The 19,312-nt window shown below is 36.8% G+C and overlaps 1 protein-coding gene across 4 annotated transcripts in view; it reads right to left on the bottom strand.

Moving 5' to 3' along the window:
* HTT (huntingtin) overlaps window positions 1-19,312 on the bottom strand; it is a 211,461-nt gene that overhangs the window by 163,227 nt on the left and 28,922 nt on the right. For 3 of the 4 annotated variants that reach the window (XM_027836315.1, XM_027836318.1, XM_027836316.1), the window contains exons 6-10: window positions 18,632-18,770; window positions 10,818-10,959; window positions 8,927-9,105; window positions 5,286-5,490; window positions 2,274-2,321 (exon numbers count right to left, since the gene is read on the bottom strand). In XM_027836315.1, the coding sequence (XP_027692116.1) occupies window positions 2,274-2,321; window positions 5,286-5,490; window positions 8,927-9,105; window positions 10,818-10,959; window positions 18,632-18,770 (713 nt within the window). The remainder of the gene's footprint in view (window positions 1-2,273; window positions 2,322-5,285; window positions 5,491-8,926; window positions 9,106-10,817; window positions 10,960-18,631; window positions 18,771-19,312) is intronic. The other variant, XM_027836317.1, reaches the window with a different exon arrangement.

Genomic DNA, 19,312 nt, shown 5'->3' with positions numbered 1-19,312 from the left:
GGTTTACTGATTGTGTCATTTGGAGTTAGAATAAATATTTTAAAACATCTTCAATACTTCAGGGACTGTGATTTCATCAATGTGCACACTTATTTTGTCAAGAGCTTCTGTGGCCAAAAAAAAACTGTCACACTGTGGCCAATCTGGTGGTGAGCCTCTCAATAAAAAATTTTTTAAATTAAATAAACTAATGCATTATTCTTTAAATGAGTGTGACACATTCTGTGGTAAATGTCATGTGACCATATAAATGAAACATTATTAAAGAGAAAAATGTAGCGAAGTCCCAACTCAGGTGATTATAGAAATGTGGATGGTCTGCTAAATGTGGCTTCATGAAAGCCCACAAGTCATTTAACTTGTCAGATTGGGGAAACTTTCAAAGCAGAAAACTCAAGTTTTTAACAATACAAAAAGACAACAACTTTATATTACAATGTTTTTTAAATCCTCTGAAGAAAAAGGTTAACATAATTTCTTTGATCCAACCCACAGGAACAACCAGGTCAAACACTACCAGTCAAACAAGCACTAGTAGCTGTTTGCTAATTACTCATCATTTTCTAGCTAACTTCATAGCTCATCACTACAGGAAAAAGTTACTAAACTGAGACAAAAACAAATGAGTAACAAAATAATTTGGTTGCACTAGAGACAAAAAACTTCGATTTTCAAGAAAATCAAGAAAAGATAAAATATACATTAAAAAAATGAAGGGGTTCTAGTAAGTATTTTTAAGGCATGCCAAGGAGTAGCAGTAAATCTTTGTCTCAAACTGACAGTTAGCACAGTGGACAGAGTGTCAGACCTGGAGTCAGGAAGACCTGAGTTCAAATTCAGCCTCAAACACTCACTAGCTGTGTAATTCTGGGCAAGTCACTTAACTTCTGTTTGCCTCAATTTCCTCAACAGTAAAATAGGGATAATAATAGCACTACCTCTTAGCATTGTTGTGAGGATTAAATGAGATAATAATTATGAATCACTTAGCACAATGCCTGGCACACAGTAAACAGTATATAAATACTAGCTATTAAATTATGAATCTCAAAAACTTCATGCAACAATGGTACAAGTTATGAAGTATCTGGATTACTAATGAAAAAAACTTTTCTGAATCCAAAGCTATCCTGCCATGCACAGGCCCACCATTAAAACAGTAACCACCTCTGGAAAATAAGACTTGCAAATCATCACATGAAAAGCATCCTGCTCTACACACAGCAGTCATCTAATAAATGTGTTGGGTTTTTTTAATGAACAAATGAATGAAAGAGAAAAAAAAATAACGTCATTCTTTCAAGATTTCAGAATAGAAGATGAGAGAATGTCCTTCAAATAAAAGGTCACTGAGACTGAACAAGAAACTGACAATGGCATTTCAAAAATTTATGACACGTATAAGCACATCACTAGATTAGATGTGCATTAGTTGATGCAGTCAAATTGACATATTTTGCACAAAATCTGGTATCTGGTATTCAAAATATGGCTGACAAAATGATAACAGGGCTCCAGTTTAACAAAGATAGTAGATGCTTAGAGTTCTAAATAGGAAAAAAATATCTGAAAATATTATTTGTCTAGACAAAAAGAAGTTAAGAGCATAGAAGCATATCTGTTTAACATTATTAATTAGTTCCACAAGAACATTACCTTAGAGAAATTATATTACAGGGCAGTTATTTTCAAAGTTACAATGCTATACAAATGGGAAACAATGTTCCTGGGAATACAGAATTCAGCCTACAAAAATTCCAAATACACTTTTACAGCAATCTAAGACCAAAAGAAGGAATCCAAATTCCAAGGCAAAGCTGAGCAATGGGGAGATAGTAGACCCAGAACATTAGGCTGGACAACGTGCACTGACCAGAGGCACAGAGGCACCCAGGAATAAGTGGGCTGAGCAGAAGTGACTTATGTTAGGGGTCTACTTACAATGCCTTAAGTTAGTTATTGCTGAACTATTTTGGTTACATCTAGGCATAAGTTAATCCAGGTATACCTGTGCACATAGAACCAAGCAGATTACCTATAACATTAGAAATCGACAATAAAGACAAATTTGCAAAACTATTATGGCCCAGTTATCAAGGATTTCAGCAATATTTTTAAAGGTAAAAAATATTACTGAGAATAGACATGGAAACAAAGTCCAATGTATTATGAAAATAGAGAAAGAAAATAAGCCATGGAAACAGAGTCCAATATATTATGAAAAAAAGAAAATAATAAGATCACACAAGACTCTGACTTTTTAAAATAATCACCTTTTTGTTTTCTTGAAAGAACTGGGCTGCATGAAGACCCCCCTCCAGCTGCAAATCATAGAAAGCAAAAGTAAGAAAATGGGCTGCTGAAATTAGGAAAGAATTTTTAATAGTTTCAAAAAAGCTGGATTTCATGCAAACTAGAATATAGCAAATATATTCCATAAACTGCAATTAAGGATATAATCATTATTATTGTACTATAGTTTGAGAATCTCAAAATTATATAAAAATATAATAAAGTACTGAACACAAATTAGATGTGACCCAAGATATAAAACCAGCTAGTTAATTACATGACAGGGCCATTTCACAAAATATCAGAAACATTAGGATATTTGCTTGATCTCCAATAGTTAAATAAGTAAATATAATGTGACTGATTAATTGGAGAACAAATCCTCTTTGGTTAAAAACACATAAATCCTAACAATCTTCCAAATTAACTGTTCATGAAGACAAACATTCCATACAAACATATTTCAATATACAGGACTATACATAGTAAGCACTATATAAATATTAGTTTCTATTATTATGATTATATGGCTCACTGCTTTAATGCTGAATTAACAATGACATTTACATTCAAATTAGGCAATTATTAGAATTCCAGTCAATTTTCTTCTAATTTGCCTAAACTTGTCAAGACAACAAAAACTGAAGAGTATAAATGAACAGTTTACTGTTCAGGGTGGTGAATAAGGGTTTGACAGAAATATTTATGCTGACAGCCAGCACCCAAGAAGAGTAAGACTCCTAATAAAGAGAGGCATTTCCAGATTAGAGATGGTTTTTATAGAGTTATATCCCAAAGACAGGACTATCACCCTGGAACATAACTAGACAGCAGAGACCCAGGGCCAAAGTCACTCATAGGCCAAAATCCAGGAGAACAAAGAAACAAGACAGGACAGGAACTTCAAGTAAAGCAGGAAAAAAGTAGTCAGGAGAGCTTTTATGAGGTTATTTGACAAGAGACAAAGGAGACCCTTCAAGAAAATTTTCTGTCCTTAAGGGCAGAAACCAATTTTCTGTAGTTGCATCCCCAATTTGTAGCACAGTGCTCTGTTCATAATAAGGTACATAAATTCTGGTTGAACTGCATTGAATATTTGAGTGGATAGGACATAAAGTTTTACAGCATCTTAAGATTTAAAGCTAGCAGGAAGGTTATCTAGTCTAATTCAATTCTGTAGACGAAGAAACTGAAGCCCAAAGAAAAGTGACTTTGCAAAGCCAAGAAGGAAACAGCAGACCCAGGATTTGAGTAGAGCTACTCAACCACAGAGACAGTGTTTGTTTGCTTGTTTTCCCAACTATTTAACACCTGAACACTCCTAGATTCCCATAACTTAAGGTGACCACCTTTTCCCCCAGTCCCGTCCTGTCCCTCCCCTTTCCCCACAGTGGTTAAACCACAAAATGTCTCACTCAAAATACATAGAATTTTTTATTAAGTCACAGAACCCAGAAATTCCATCAATCAAAATTAAAAGCACCTTTTGGAATGCAAATACCCCTGAAAAAAAGTAAAGGTTATTAATTATTAACATCCTAGAATAATATCATTTAGTCAGATTGCTTTTCCCCCAACATCAAGTTTACTGATGTTGCCAACTTTACTGAGAATATGTAATACTTTATTTTGGGAGTAGAATAAAGTAATTTTAGAATGGAAGCAACCTTAAGGGTTGGGAAGTAAGTTGATAAAGAAATAGAGATGATATTAAGGCACAGAAAGGAAAGTGGGAGAGTCACAAAGGAGAACTGAACTGCTGGCCAATAGTGGTCCTGCCTCCAGCTCACAGAAATTAAATAAAAAGCAGTTACTCACTTTGTAAAATAGGGTCCCAAAATAAATACAATTTGAAACCCAAAGAACCAAACCTACAAAGGGAATACAGATCTGCTTTTATAGTCCTGGGTCATAAACATCCTGTTTACTAAGGAAACTGGCTTTTCATGGATGGCCATAGGATCAGCTACATTGGCCAGAGGAGCAACCACATAAATCTCTACAGATCAAAAGAAATGTTGCTTCTAATATGAAACATTCTAATAGCATTGGGAGTAAAATACACAAGTGTCAGCAAAACCTAAATGAGTATTAAGATTCAAGAGTTGTTCTATAGATAACTGATGATATTAAAGTATAAATTTATTATATCAAGAGCACACACACCCATCAATCAACAAGCCTTTATTAAGCACCTATTATGTGCTAAGCACTGTGCTAGGCACTGGGTATGTAAAAATTAAATAGTCCCAGTGCTCAAGGAATTTACATTACATTGAACATATTTAAGAATATACAAAATACAAAATAAATACAAGGTAATTTTAAAAGGAAGGCAGTAGTAGCTGAAGGAAAGAAAGAAAGGTCCCATATAAGAAGTAACATTTGAGCTGAGCTGCCAAGGAAATAAGGGATTCTAAGAAATAGACATGAAGAATAAGTATATTCTATCATTGAGAATGCTCAAAAGCATAAGATCTGAGATAAATGTTGTGTTTAAGGTATAACAAGGTCAGTTTGGCTACACACTAGAGTATGTAAAAGGAAATAAAATATAATAAGCCTGGAAAGGTAAGCTGGAGCTAGGGTACGAAGGCATTCAAATGACAGAAGAGACTGCATTTGTACCTACTGGTAACAGGGAGTCAATGGATTTTATAGAGCAGAAGAATAACAAAGTCACACACAATTTTTTTAAGTTGAAATTTTTATAAAGGTAGAAACTATAAATAGCAGTGAAACTCCAGGCTTCTGGAATTATTCTTCCTAAGTCTATCAAGTAAGACTGTATTAGCATGTTAATAAGCAGAGGAACACGGGAATTTTATTGGAATTTAAATGATTATTAAATTATATAAGTATGCTGGATTATGTTACTTCAATTTAAAAGGAATCTTAACAAAATGAGATGTATTTTTGGTACTTATTAAGAAATACTGGAAAGTACATCATGCAGATATTAACTGAAAATCCTAGCATTCCAAATAACTTACCTATAAGTTCCACAATGCTCCCACTGCGACTTCTGCTACTAAACTCCTCTTTGGTCACACTGACCTGTCCAATACCACCTGCAGTGGTTAGGGCTTGAAGAAGCTCAGCTGGAGGTGTTTTGAAAAGTTGTTGTAATAGTTCTAATGCTCCAGTTACAACATTGTGGTCTTGGTGCTGGGTGTAATGCAAAGTCAATTCATATACCTAAGAACCAAAAAAGCCACAGTGGAATATTCATTCATTTTTTGGGTTGGGGGGAGGCCTGGAAAAAGAAGGTTAGTTATATGTTCATGAATTTCAATTAACCAAACTATAAGAACTGAGAAGCAACATGGATAATCAAAAACCCTTAACTCAAAGCGACTTCTTGTTATATGAATTAATATTAGGAGTTCCTTCAGATAAACTGTTTAAGGTATAAAAGTAAACTGTATCATCTAGTTCACCACTACTAGTATGAAACTGGTAAATAAAATTATTATGAAGAAAAATATCTCTCAAAAAAATTAATTGCTTTATTCCTATGGAATAACTAATATCCTATAACACAGAAAAAGGGGAACTACAGATTTTAAGACTTAGAAGGGACCTTTAAAGATCATATAGTTCAATCCCTGTGGTTTATTGAGAAGGAATCTAAGTCCAAAGAAATCACAGAACCACAGCATTTCATAGTTGGAAGGGACCTCAGTAACCATTTAGTTCAAATCATACTCGTAAAAGAATTTTTCTTATAATACATTCAAAAAGAAGTTGTCTAAGCTTTGCTTGAAGGAAGGGGGTGTCTCAATTCCTTCTAAGGCAGCCCATTACATTTATGGATGTCTCTAATATTTAGGAATTGTTTCCTTATATTGGGCTTACATTTACCTCTTTACACTTCCACACAATGCTCCTAGTTCTGCCCTGTGGGGCAAAATAAAATTTGTCTAAAGCCTCTTCCACATGTCAGCCTTTCAAATTCAAATGCTTCAGGACAGCAACTACATTTCTACAGAGTCTCTTCTCCAAGATAAACATCCCCAGGTCCTTCTCCCCTTTTCTACCCCACCTCAAGTCCCTTCCCCCAAATATCCCAAAACCCATGAAGGAGTAGGAAACCTGGCCACCCTCATCTCTTTCCTTTTCCCAGGCTACTTATGGGGTTTAGATTAAGTAAGTTAGCACTTTTCCTTCCAATGAAATGAAGAACCACCAAGCCTTACAGTCTCCTCTAAAACTTCCTCCTAAGTCCTGCCCTTAGGACTTCTGGGTCTTTCCAACCACCCTACTGCTGTTTCCTTAAGACCTTTGAACCTTTCCATCTGCCCTGACTTTGTTTTATGGGCTGTCTCCCCTGAATTAGAGTGTGAGAGCCTGGACAGTAGGCTCTGTCTCACTTTTACTTTCTATAACCACAGCATTCAGTACAATGCTTGGCACATAGCCATCACCTAATATTTTGTCATTCATTCATTCATTCTGCTATCATGAGCAAAAGGCCTTTCATTACCCTGGTTCTCCTCCTCTGGTTGCCGTCTTACCAATTTCCTTCTTGAAATGTAATGCCCAGAACTGAACATAAATTTCCAATATGGAATGAATAAAAAATAGTACTGCAGAACTATCACTTCTTTGGTGAAACTTAGGATCACATTAGCTTCTTAGCTGTCATAACACACTGTTGACATTTAGGTTACCATAGCCTAAAACCCATATATATTTTAAAGACAAATCACTATCTAAACAGCTACACCTCATCTTTTGCTTATTAGATGACTTTACATTTATCCATCTTAAATGAAACATTTGATTTTGCCCAAGATTCCTATCAAGGGCTTATTAAATCTTGATTGTCATCCAGTGTGTCTCTCCCAATTTTAAATCATTTGTAAATTTGGTAAGCACGCAAGTAGTGCCTTTTATCTATGTCATTAATAATGATAAAAACCATAAAGGCACAATGTAAAGAGAGCTAGTTGAAAAGAAAACACCTGGGTCTAAGTCCCATCTTCTGACTCATCCTGGCTGCGTGGGCAAGTCACTTAACTTCTTCATGTTCTAGAAAATTCTCTAAAACTATAAGCTAGAGAGAAAGTTTGACCCGTATTAGTACAGGGAGTTTCCTCACCAAAGAGTTGGCTACGCCAATGGAACCACAGGTCCAGCCCCTAAACTTATCCCTACTGATAATAGTGTTAAATAGCATAAAGCCAAGCATGGATTCCTTGGGTAACCCAATAGACATCTCCTTCCAGCTGACATAGATCCATTAATAACTAAATTTTGGATGTGGTCATTAATATAGTTCCAATAGCATCAAAGAATACTTGTAAGAAATGGTGGAGATTAAAGTGAACAGAAGCAAAAAATTTATTTTTACAGCAATATTATAGTTTAAAATACAAAGCAACTTGGAAAAACTTAAGAAATTTGGTCAATGAAGTGACTAACCACAGCTACAGGGAACCCATGATGAAATAGGCTACCCACCTCACGACAAAGAGGTCATGGTCTCAGGGTAAAAAGTGAGAATTTTCATACATGGCCAAGAAGTGGATTTGTTTTGCCTGACTATGTATATGTGGGAGAAAAATAGGAAACACAATTATTCTGTGACATCTTGATGGACTATCAATGCTGAAATCCACCAACCACCTGGCGGCCTAATATTACAAAGTCCCCAACCACTATGCAAGAATAAGAGGTAAAGTGAATAGTCTTATCCACTACTGCACAACTACTGTCTTCGCTGTCTTTGGATAAGAGAACATTGCAATTTTGTCCAAAAGAACTGTTCTCACAATTGTAAAAGTATCTGGTCTCTTCTTGCCTTCTAAGGTCCATGGATCGTAAGCAAGAACAATGAAAAGGATAAACTGTTCACATTCAAATGCAGAGGGGGAGATCCCTCTGATTATCATCCTCCAGGGTCACAGAGGAAGTTTAATTAGACAGACAACCTGGGAGTGGTTCTGTTATATCTTGATGATCTTAAGAGAAGAATGGAAAGAGGGGGAAGAGAAATACATTAGGAGGGAAGGGAAAGGAAGGTTAGGGAAAATTATCTCACGTTATCAGGGTGTAGTGGACATCTATACAAACAAGGAGGAGGGGGTGGGGAAGAAACATACACTTGAACCAGACTTTCAACTTATCAAAGAGGGAAAGAATACACATACATACACAGAGTTGGGTACAAAAATACATTTTAATCAACAGGGAAATAGAAGGAAAAGGGGAGAAAGGGAAGGAATGGGGAAGAAATTGGAGGATAGATTAAGGACTGAATTAGTTCTAAAACAAACAAATTCTAACTAAGAATATACAAAAATATTTCTAGCTCTTTTTGAGATGGCAAAGAATGAGAAGGTGAAGGAATGCCCACAAATTGGGGAATGGATGAACAAGTGATAGTATAAAAATGTGACACAATAGTATTGTGTTCTAAGAAATGATGAGGGAGATGGTTTCAGAGAAACCTGGGAAGATTTGTATGAACTGATACAGAGTGAAGCATAAAGTTGATCCTTAATAAATACTTCTTGATTAAGGATCAATCGATGCTTAATCTTAGTCACATAACTCAAAGCTTTCTTTACTTGGTAATTCAGACAGTTAATACTTTGAATTTTCATAGTTACTTCAGAATTATGTTTACCTGGATGAGCTGGTCTGTAGAAGGTGAGACTTCAGTTTCTTTTCGTGTGACACCAAAGCTCCCTTTCAAACTCATGTCCTTGACTTGCTGTTGGAGCAAGGGGATTAAATACCTCAATGTGAGCAATACTCCAAGAATAAAAAGAGTAGAATGCTCCTCCTCAACAGGAACTAGTAAGCCTACAAAACAGTAAGCAAAGTCATTAGCATCTGATTGATAGCTTAACCATCAAACCATTCTATGTCTCTTTCAAAAGAAGAGTGACTTACAAATACAGAAATACCGCATTTAAAGGAGAGCATTAATAGATAAAAATAACATCCCTATTACTGTGAAGAGCAGTGATATCAAATTCAAATAGAAATGGATCCCTTAGGGCCTCATACTGACTTAGAAAAGCATAAATTAACAATATCTATGTTGTGTTCTGTTTTTATTTATTTTGCCATATATTTCCCAATTACATTTTAATCTGGTTAGGCTCAGGAGTTTTACAGGCCCCCTACCCACCCACAAGTTGACTTCTCTGCTGAAGTACACAATATCATGTGCATGTGACCTATTACTAGACTCAAATTCATAGTATGGGTCTAGACTTTAAACGGATTTTATCATATTTGTAAACTGAACAAGAGTTTCTCATTATATATATTCTATTCTCCAGGTAATATGCCATTCCCCACCAGCTCTGCCTGTCCAATTCCTTCCCATTCTTCAAACATCATTTCATTTTGACAAAGGTTTTCCAATTCCCCCAGCTGAAAGTGATCTCTCCATCCCCAGAACTACATAAGAATTCTGTACCTTTCTTATGTCCTTTCAGTCTTGCTTGTAATACAGTTTTTTGTGTATATATCTTAACTCTCCAACTAGACTTTAATTTCCATGAGGCTGAGGACTATGCCTTATTCTTCTCTGAATACTCCACTAAGCATAGTATATGATCTTGAACAAGAAACATTTTTAATTAAAGAATTAAAATCCCAACTCTCCCATTTGGGGTTTTATTTGGGCTTATATTTATTACATTTGACTACAGAAATTCAATTCAACAAACATTTTTAAAATAGTTATTTGCTAGGCACTGGGGTGATAAAGATGAAAATAAGACAGAATCCCTACCCACAAAAAGGTTACCCTCTATGAGGCAAGAGATAACACAAACACAAAGAAGTAGAAAACAATAAGAGAAAAAGAGTGATCTAGGCAAAGCAATCTAGAAAAACTGAAGGAGAGAGAAATTATTTTCAGCTGGGGACATTTGGAAACCTGAGGACAAGGAAACCTTTCACAGAAGGGGTGACACCTGAGCTGAGCCTTGAAAGAAAGCTATAAGAAAAAAAATAAAGAATACAAGCAGTGTCTCTAAGCAAAAACCGACAACCTTCAAGTGATGCTGAAGAGAGCCGGAGACATCAATAAACCCTTGTGAACTTTACAATGTAGAATCTACAAGGATAGCGACAATGCCTATGATTTCAACAGTACAGGGGACTCCTATATGACAAAGTCCCCAATACCAAGAAAGGTCAGATAATTCTCTGCTACTTCTAGTTTTAAAGAGTGGCCTGGGATAAGGAGAAGTTAAGTGATTCTTCCCAGAATCACACAGTCATTATGTCAGAGCCAGGCCTTGAACCCAAGTCTTCCTGGATCCAAGGCCAGTTCTCTATCTCTATATCATAATGCTTCTCTAGGTTTAATATTAACCAGTCAGAAAATGGTAAGTGCTATGATCCACAAAGCTGGCAAAGTTTTCATAAAATCCAGTTTAAGAGCATGACTTTCATTAGGTTTTTCCTCCCACCTTTCATTAGGTTTTTTTTTCCATTCCCTCCACATAAAAACTACAGCGCCTCTACTATGTCTTAAAATTTTATTTTCACCTTACCTAAAAGTACATTAAGTAACCAGGTATAAAAATACTGTGTCCTCCTTGAATGCTGGCAGATGCTCACTGCTGATCCAGCTGCTGTTCGCCGTATTGTAGGAGAACTTGACTTGAGATTAGCTATGAAAGCTTTTAATAAAACCTATGATAACAAAATTACAAGACACTAGAGAAAGTCACATCAAGACAATGGAATTTTTTTATGTACTTACGATTTTCCTGAAACTTGATGAATCTACTTCATCTTTTCTTGAATTTATAATGTTAATGCAATCACAACACTATTAAATTAATGAAAAATATATACCCTACCACATGTTTTTCTTACATCTTTATTAACTGTTAAAGTTGAAAAATACTGAAAAAAGCTGAAAAAGTGTTATTTAGTCCAACCCCCTTCATTTTACAGATCACGAAAGAGGAGGGAAGGGGAAGGAAGGGGATTTGCTAAGGCAAATTAGTGACAGAGAAAAAACAAAAAATAAAGATTTACTCAGAATTTAGGCCCATCAAAATTCACACAAAAATATTACTTTCATAAAAACCTACTACTGCATTTGAAGTGTAAACAAATAATCATAATTTTATACCATAACCATTACTTTGAGAATATAATGAAAATTAGGAGTATGTAAAGCCAGGCAATTCTGGATTTAAACAGCCACCAACTAAGTTGGTATCCTTAATTGAAAATGTTTAAGTCAAACAATTTTTTAAAGGATGTAGGGAAGGAAATAAGTGTTTGTTAAACACCACCATGTGCCAGACACTGTGCTAAGCACTTTATTAATATTATCTCATTTGATTCTCATAGTAGTCCTGGGAAATAGGTACTATTATTATCCCCATTTTACAGTGGAGGAAAACTGAGGCAGGTAGCAGTTAAGTGAGTTGCTACTGCCTAAGGCCATATTTGAACTCAGACTCCAGATACTCTATCCAGACATTCTATCCACTGCCACACCTAACTGTCTTTAAGTATATTCAATCAAATCTCGGCTAAATGCCTCATCATGGCAGAGAGCTGGGTTTTTTGCTTTGTTTTGTTTTTATTCTAGGGGACCACAAGCTCTAGCAGGCCCCACTAAACTCGAAAGGTTCAAGAGATAAAATGAATGTCTATCAATTGAGGCCTAGACAAAATACCCACAGAGAGGTTTATCAATAGAAGAGATGATCAACTGACAATCACATGAAGACTGTTTTTGGCCACAGCGACTCAGGAAACCATCTATATTAGAGTTGCAATCAGCCAACTAACATTTATTAAGTCTCTACTATATGTCAGGCATTGTGCTAAATATTGGGGTTACAAAGAAAAGCACAAGGTTGTCCCTGCTCTCAAGGAGCTCACAGTCTAATGGGGAAAAAACATACATGTAAACAACTGTACACTGTACAAAAAAGAGATATACTGGATAAACCGGAAATGCTCTCAAAAGGAAGCGGAATCAGGAAAGGTTTCTTATAAAAAGTAAAATTTTAGCTGAGACCTGAAGGAAGACAGGAAATCGAGGAGGCGAGATGGGAAGGAGAGAGTTTCAGGCACAGGGGACAGCCCAAAACAGGATCAAAATGATCTGAGACAGGAAAAAGGGGTGCCTTGTTCAAGGAACAGCAAGGGGGCCAGTATTACTGGATACCACAGTACATGGCAAGGGAATAAGGCGTAAAAAAACTAATGGCAAAAAAGAGACCACATTACGAAGCCAAACCAAACAGAGGATTTTATATTTGATCCTTGAGGTAACAGGAAGCCACTGCAGTTAAGTGTATAGGGAAATGATATGGTCAGATTTGTACTTTAGGAAGATCACCTTGACAGATAAATAGAGGATGAACTGGAGTAGGGAGAGACTTTGGGAAGGAAAACCAACCAGCAGGCTATTGCAATAGTCAAGGCCTGAGTTAAGGAGGGCCTGCACAGGGATGGTGGAGTGTCAGAGAACAGAAAGGAGCATAAAAAGAGGTGTTAATAAAGGTAGAAATGACAGGGGAGTTTGCAACTGAATGGATATGGGGCAGGAAGAGGGGAGTGAGATAAACTGAAGAGTTAATAATGACATGTAGGTTGAGAGTCTGGGAGCCTAGGAGGATGCTGGTGTCTTCAACAATAACAGAAAAGTTTGAAAGAGGGGAGAATTTGGTGGAAAAGGAAATGAGTTCGATTTTGGACATGCTGAGTTTATGTTGTTTATGAGGCATTCAATTTGGATGTCCAATAGGCAGTTACCAACAGGCAATTCAAGACTGGAGGTCAGGAGAAACGTTTGGGCTGGACAAAAAATCTGAGAATCATCTGTATAAGGATAAAAAGTTGAATCCATGGGAGCTGATAAGATCACCAAGTGAAATAGTACTGACAGAGGAAAGGCTCCAAAACAGAGCTCAAGGGGACATCTACAGTTAACAGGTTTGACCTGGAAACAGATCAGCAAAAGAGACTGAGAAGGTTCAATTAGACAGGCAGGAGGAGAACCAGGAGATAACAGTGTCACAGAAACCTAGAAAAAAGGCAGTATAAAGGAGAAGAGGGTGATCAACAGTGTCAAAAGCTACACAGAGAGGTGTTAAGAAGGATGAGGACCGAGAAAAAGCCAATGATTTAGCAGTGAAGAGGTCATTAGTAACTTTGGAGGGAGTAGTTTTAGTCCAATGATCAGGTTGGGAGCCAGAAGGCAGAGAGTTAAGAAGAGACTGAGAGGAGAGGAGGCACCTCGTGTATACAGTCTTCTCAAGAAGTTTAGCCACAAAAAGCAGGAGTGATGTGGAACAGAAGTTATCAGGGAAGGATAAATCAAGTAAGAGTCTTTTAAGGATGAGAGAGACATGGGCATATTTGTAGGCAGGAAGGAAGCTGCCAGTAGACAGGAAGAAATTAAAGATAGGTAGGAAAGTGGGGATGACAGAAGCGGCAATCTGATGGAGAAGACAGGATGGAATGGGCTAACTTGTATGTGTAGACAATAAAGGCTACCTCTATATATTACACAAGGCTGAAGGAGGAGAAAATGACAGAAGGCAATTGGAGATTAAAATCATAGATTCCTCAAGTACTAATTTAACTTCAATCAGGAAAAAAAGTGCTTAAGAGACAAACAAAAACAGTCAACAATAGACAGGGAATCTCTCCACAGTTATCAATAATTCCTTAATTGCCAAATCTGATGTTCTTAACTCAATTCTTAATCCTTTTCAACCCATTTTGCTTCATTTGACACTGATGATCACCTATCTCCTCTCTTGGTTTTTTTGACACTGTTTTCCCCTGGTTTGCATCTTACCTGTCTGAATGGTCTTTCTTAAGTTTCCTTTTCTGGCTCATCATCTACACATCATGCTCATTTGTGGTACTCCCCAAGGTTCTGACCCTCTCCTTCTATACTCCCTTTGGTGATAACCTTTTCAGCCTATGGGTTTAACTATTATCTCAATTCGGAGGACTAACAGTCCCTTGAGCTTCAGCCAAACATTAATAATTACTATTGAACATTTCAAACTGGTTGTCCCTGTGGAAACATTAAAAATGTCCTTTTTAATTTCTCTAGAAATATTAAGAAATGGTATTTCCCTAGCCTAAAATATCCCTTCCAGACTTCCAGATTTGAAGGCAGGTTAGAACAAGAGGCCTCTTCTTAAGGAGACATTATTAGGGGATAACCAAGACCTTGAGCAAAAAATACCTCTTTTATTGTTTAGATCATTTCCTTTCAAACCCCTAAAGTGATTAGGCTATTGATCTGTCTGGGAGCAGTCTCCTCTTCCCAATCCCTGAAGATAAGGTTCTATGATACATCCTTCTCCACTGGGAAAGGATTAAGATACCAATGCCAGGGAGCAAGTCACTTTGTTCCAGGAAAACATTTGAATGACTTGAATGCAACAGTCAAGGAAGGAATGGGGTAGTTATTACTATTTTGAAATATTACATCTTGAAGATTTTAAGATATTATGATCTTTACTTTGTTCAAGATTTCTCTATTACCTCAAATCACTTGAGGTCAAGGCATGTGTGAGAGAAGGTGAAGGGTAAGTTAAGGATGGGGGGGGAGGGATTTTTACCAGTTTGTAATTCTCTGTCTCTCCAAACTAGAAATGGCTGGACTACAGAACAATGATGAATTAAATAAGTCTTTCTGGCAGAACTGTGCCTAAAACACAGAGTACATTATTAATAATTTTTTCTTCATCATACTGGAGATATCTTAAACTCAACATGTCTCAACACAAACACACAAACATATATGTATGTGTATGCTCATATATATACATATATATATATACACACACACATTTATAGGAATTTTTTTTATTATGTACATACTAACGTACTTGTTATCTCCTTCATGAGAATGTAAGCTCTTCACCTCCTTACCAATAGGGATTGTTACATTCTTTACATTTTATATCCACAGTACTTGGCACATAGTAGGAATTTAATAAATGCTCGTTGATTAACTAGCTATCTCATCCATACACAGCCTGTGCACCCACTGACCATTTTGCTTAATGGTTATCCATCGTGCCTGAAATGGCCTCCCTCCTCATTTCCACCTGCTAGAAGCCCTTTTTTTCTTTCAAACTAAGTTCAAGGGTCACCTTCTATATGAAGCTCTTCCTAATCTCCCCAATTTGTGCTGCCTCCACCCTTAAAGTTGCCTGGTATTTACTGTATACACATTTTGTACCTACTTTTTATATGTAGATGTTATTTCCTCCACTACATATAATCTCCTTAATGCCAAGGGCTGTTTATGTTTTTATTTCCCTACTAGCATGTTTTGTTGTTGTTGAGTCATTCAGCATGTCTAACTCTCTGTGACCCCATGGACCCTACTACCCATGGAGTTTTCTTGACAAAGATCTTGGAGTGGTTGGTCATTTCCTTCTTCATCTCATTTTACAGACTAGGAAACTGAGGCAGAGTTAAGTCACTTTGCCCAGGGCCACAGTGCTAATGAGTGTCTGAGATCTGATCTGAACTCAGAAAGATGAGTCTTCCTGACTCCAGGCCTGGCATTCTATCCACTGAGTCACCTAGCTGCCTCCAGGGATAATTTATTCATTAGAAAATTCTCCAAACCCTTTTCAAGAAACAGATTTGAGGGGCAGCTAGGTGGCGCAGTGGATAGAGCTCCAGCCTTGGAGTCCAGAGGGCCTGACTTCAAATCTGGCCTCAGACACATATTTCCTAGCTGTGTGACTCTGGGCAAGTCACTTAACCCCAATTGTCTCACCAAAAAAAAAAAATCACCCAGATTTGAACCAACCAATTTTAAAGGACAGTCCTCTATGACTGAGCCAAAATTTATTTCCAGGGAACACTCCAAACTAAGGATCATCCTGTAGAGCTCTCCAAGAACAGGAATAAGCACTTAATAAATATTTGTTGACTGACTAACAAGACAACACATAGTCTCTGGACTTCCCCATCCCACATAACTGAGTGAGTTCTAGAACCCTACACTCTGAATTGGAAGGACCCTCCAAGGTCATCCATCCTATCCATACCAGGGCAGGAATCTCACTACAATGATCCAATAAATGCTCATCTAGTGCCCACTCAAAGACTTCAAGGCATAGGGAACCCACTACCACCCAAGAGACTATTCCACATTCATATAACAGTTATGGGCCAAATTCTTTTTTTTCAACCTTTAACTACCACTCTTAACTCTGCCCAGTGCTCTCTAGAGCCAAATTTAAAAAGAAAAAATGATACTTTTTCTAAACAATCATCAATATAAAGAATGCTATCATATTGTCCCCTAAGTTTTCTTCCCTCCAGGACAAAAGGCCTTTGTTCCTTCAGTAGTGAGTCCCTGGGACATCATGGACTTAAATCTCCTCACCATCTTGATTATCTTTCCAAAAATGTGGTTCTTAGAACTAAGCTCCAGCTCTGTCATCTGCTTTATACAACACTGGGCAAGACACTTAGTCTCTCCAAAACTCAAAAGAGTCAAATGGGTCATTAGTCAAACAAGAGAATTGGACAAAAGGGTTGCTACAGTTTCTTTCCAACTCTCTGCTTCTACAGCATGATTCTATAAATGCATGCTGTTGATACAATGAAAACAATGGGGCTATTTACAAACTGTGTTGAGACACACTTAGAACGAAAAGTTCCACAGCTCTACAGAAGAAATAATCACTATAGGAAAGATGAATTATGGTTAAAATGTCCCTGCCCTGAACCATCCAAGCCATATCTTTATTCAGCAAACATGCATTGAACACCTGGTATGAAAGGCTTTGCGCTAGGTACTTCAAGGCTATAAAACAATTCCCTGAATATAGAAGGATCAAAAAAATGGCTAAACTCCCCACAACCAATAGCCAGCAAAAGTAAGAACCAAAATTGTTACCATTGCAAGAAATTTGACAGATCATCTAATACCCTCCTTACTTCTATTTACAGATGAGAACACCGAGGAACAGGAAAGAGAACTGACTTAGCAAACAGGCTGGTGGTAGAGCAGGGAATAGAAGCCAAGTTCTCCCATCTCCCAGTTCAGTACTCTAACTGCCCCCACCAGGGAATAATGCCTGACTATCCATTCCAAATAGGTCCCCAAAGGTTTAGTAATTACATGTTCCCTGTTCATCAAAGCTCCTAGAATGTAATTCTTTATGAATACCTGGAATTATATGCTCTCCCAAGGATGATAAGATCCAGGAGTCCCCACTGGCCTCTATTCACTTCCCCACAAAGACAAGAGCAGGTCTAAGTCCCTCTTTGAGTTTAAGATACACACCCACACCCACACACACACACACACACACACACACATACATACATCAGTAGATGATATAACATAAGAATAAGAAATAACTCAGAGTTGGTCTCTCCACTAGACATTAAGCATCAAAAATAAAAAAGAATTCATAGTCTGCTTCTCCTTAATGGATTTAAAAGAAATCTAGGTAGGCACTAATACTGAAAACAGCTTTTGAATAATGAGGATGAGGAGAAAAACAACAATGACAATAATAATAACTGACATTTCTATAGTGCTTTAAGGTTTGTAAATTTATCTCCTCTTATCATTACAACAACTCTATAAGATAGGTTCTCTAGGTATTATTATTCTCATTCTACATAATGAAGAAACTGAGAAAGGTAAAGCAACTCACTCAACATCAACCATAGTGCACATAGCAGACCCAGGATTCAATCACAAGTTCCTGCTTATATATCCAATCAGTTTCAGAGGAAAGTCCCTCCTGACTCCAAGATCAGTATTAATCAGTAGTTGCAAGTACAAAGAAGTTGCCAATTACCTTTAATAAGTTATAAGATTTAGAGCTGGAAGTGACCCACCATATAATCTGGTCCAACTCCCTATTTCACAGAAACTGAGGTGGAAAGAGAGTAAGTGATCACCTGAGGTCAGATTGTGAACCTGAATTCAAACACAAATCCCCCGACTCAAAAACCTTCTACATGCCCCAACTATCAGGTATCACGATATTCAAACATCCTTAACTAGTTAATAGATTAGTTCAATGCTACAAACAAAAAAACCACACACATATCCCCTAACCTTTAAATTTTGTGCCTTAAAATGGCAACCTTAAATGACACTTTAAAAAAACACAATTTAAAGGTGAAAAGTTCTTAATCTGATGAAGTTTCAATCAGTTCAATTTAAACTGACAAAATTTGGAAGCAATTTGAAATTTCGCCAGCAACTTTATTTATCTTAAGACATTCATTAGCAGCAAATCTCAAAAGGCAGCTGCTTACTTACAAACCACAAATCTATATGGGATTAGTCTCGAGTTCATGCACTTGAAGAAAGCAACCATACCTTAATTTCATTGTCATTTGCAAAGTTGCCAAAAGATGCCATAATTTTGGGTATAGCAGCTGCCAAAGTCTCTTGTACAGATTCTTCTGTTCGCTTGCTTATTCGAGTCAGACAAGGCAAAAGGTTTACCAAATATGGTCTGTAAACATGAAAAGTATATGAATTATTCCTTCTGCTCAATTTTGACAAGAAAAAATTTTAATACATCATAACTGGGGGAAAGATAAAGATAAAGCCTTCTATGATACTTATTTATTACTAAAGATTCTAATGCAAGGAGACAAATTTGCCTTCATAGGATTACCATGGATTTTTTGTCATATGAGATCCATAACTAGAATATGACTCTGAAAGGATGTACATTATTCAAAAGAAAAAGGATAGACAAAAGGAGAAAAGGGAACAATTAGGATTATATGCTAAGAAGATACACATATGCAAAAAAATACAGGAGCCAAGCATGATAGAGGGCATTTGGGGGAAGATAAAAGGAGGCAGAAAGAGAAGCAATATTGTCTTTACAGCATTCTTCAGAACCACATGGACCCCAAAAAAAAAAAAAAAGAAAAAGAAAAACAGAGGATAGAAGCCTGATATAGTAAGGGCAAATCAATTATCTATATATCTGCTAGTTCCATTTCCCTTCAAAAAAAAGAAACTAATAATTTCTTGAATCACATA

Source organism: Vombatus ursinus, unplaced genomic scaffold (assembly GCF_900497805.2).
Source record: "Vombatus ursinus unplaced genomic scaffold, bare-nosed wombat genome assembly UNPS02014818.1, whole genome shotgun sequence".
NCBI lineage: Eukaryota > Metazoa > Chordata > Mammalia > Diprotodontia > Vombatidae > Vombatus > Vombatus ursinus.
The sequence above is the reverse complement of the archived record's forward strand: the minus strand, read 5'-3'. Positions and strand labels throughout refer to the sequence as shown.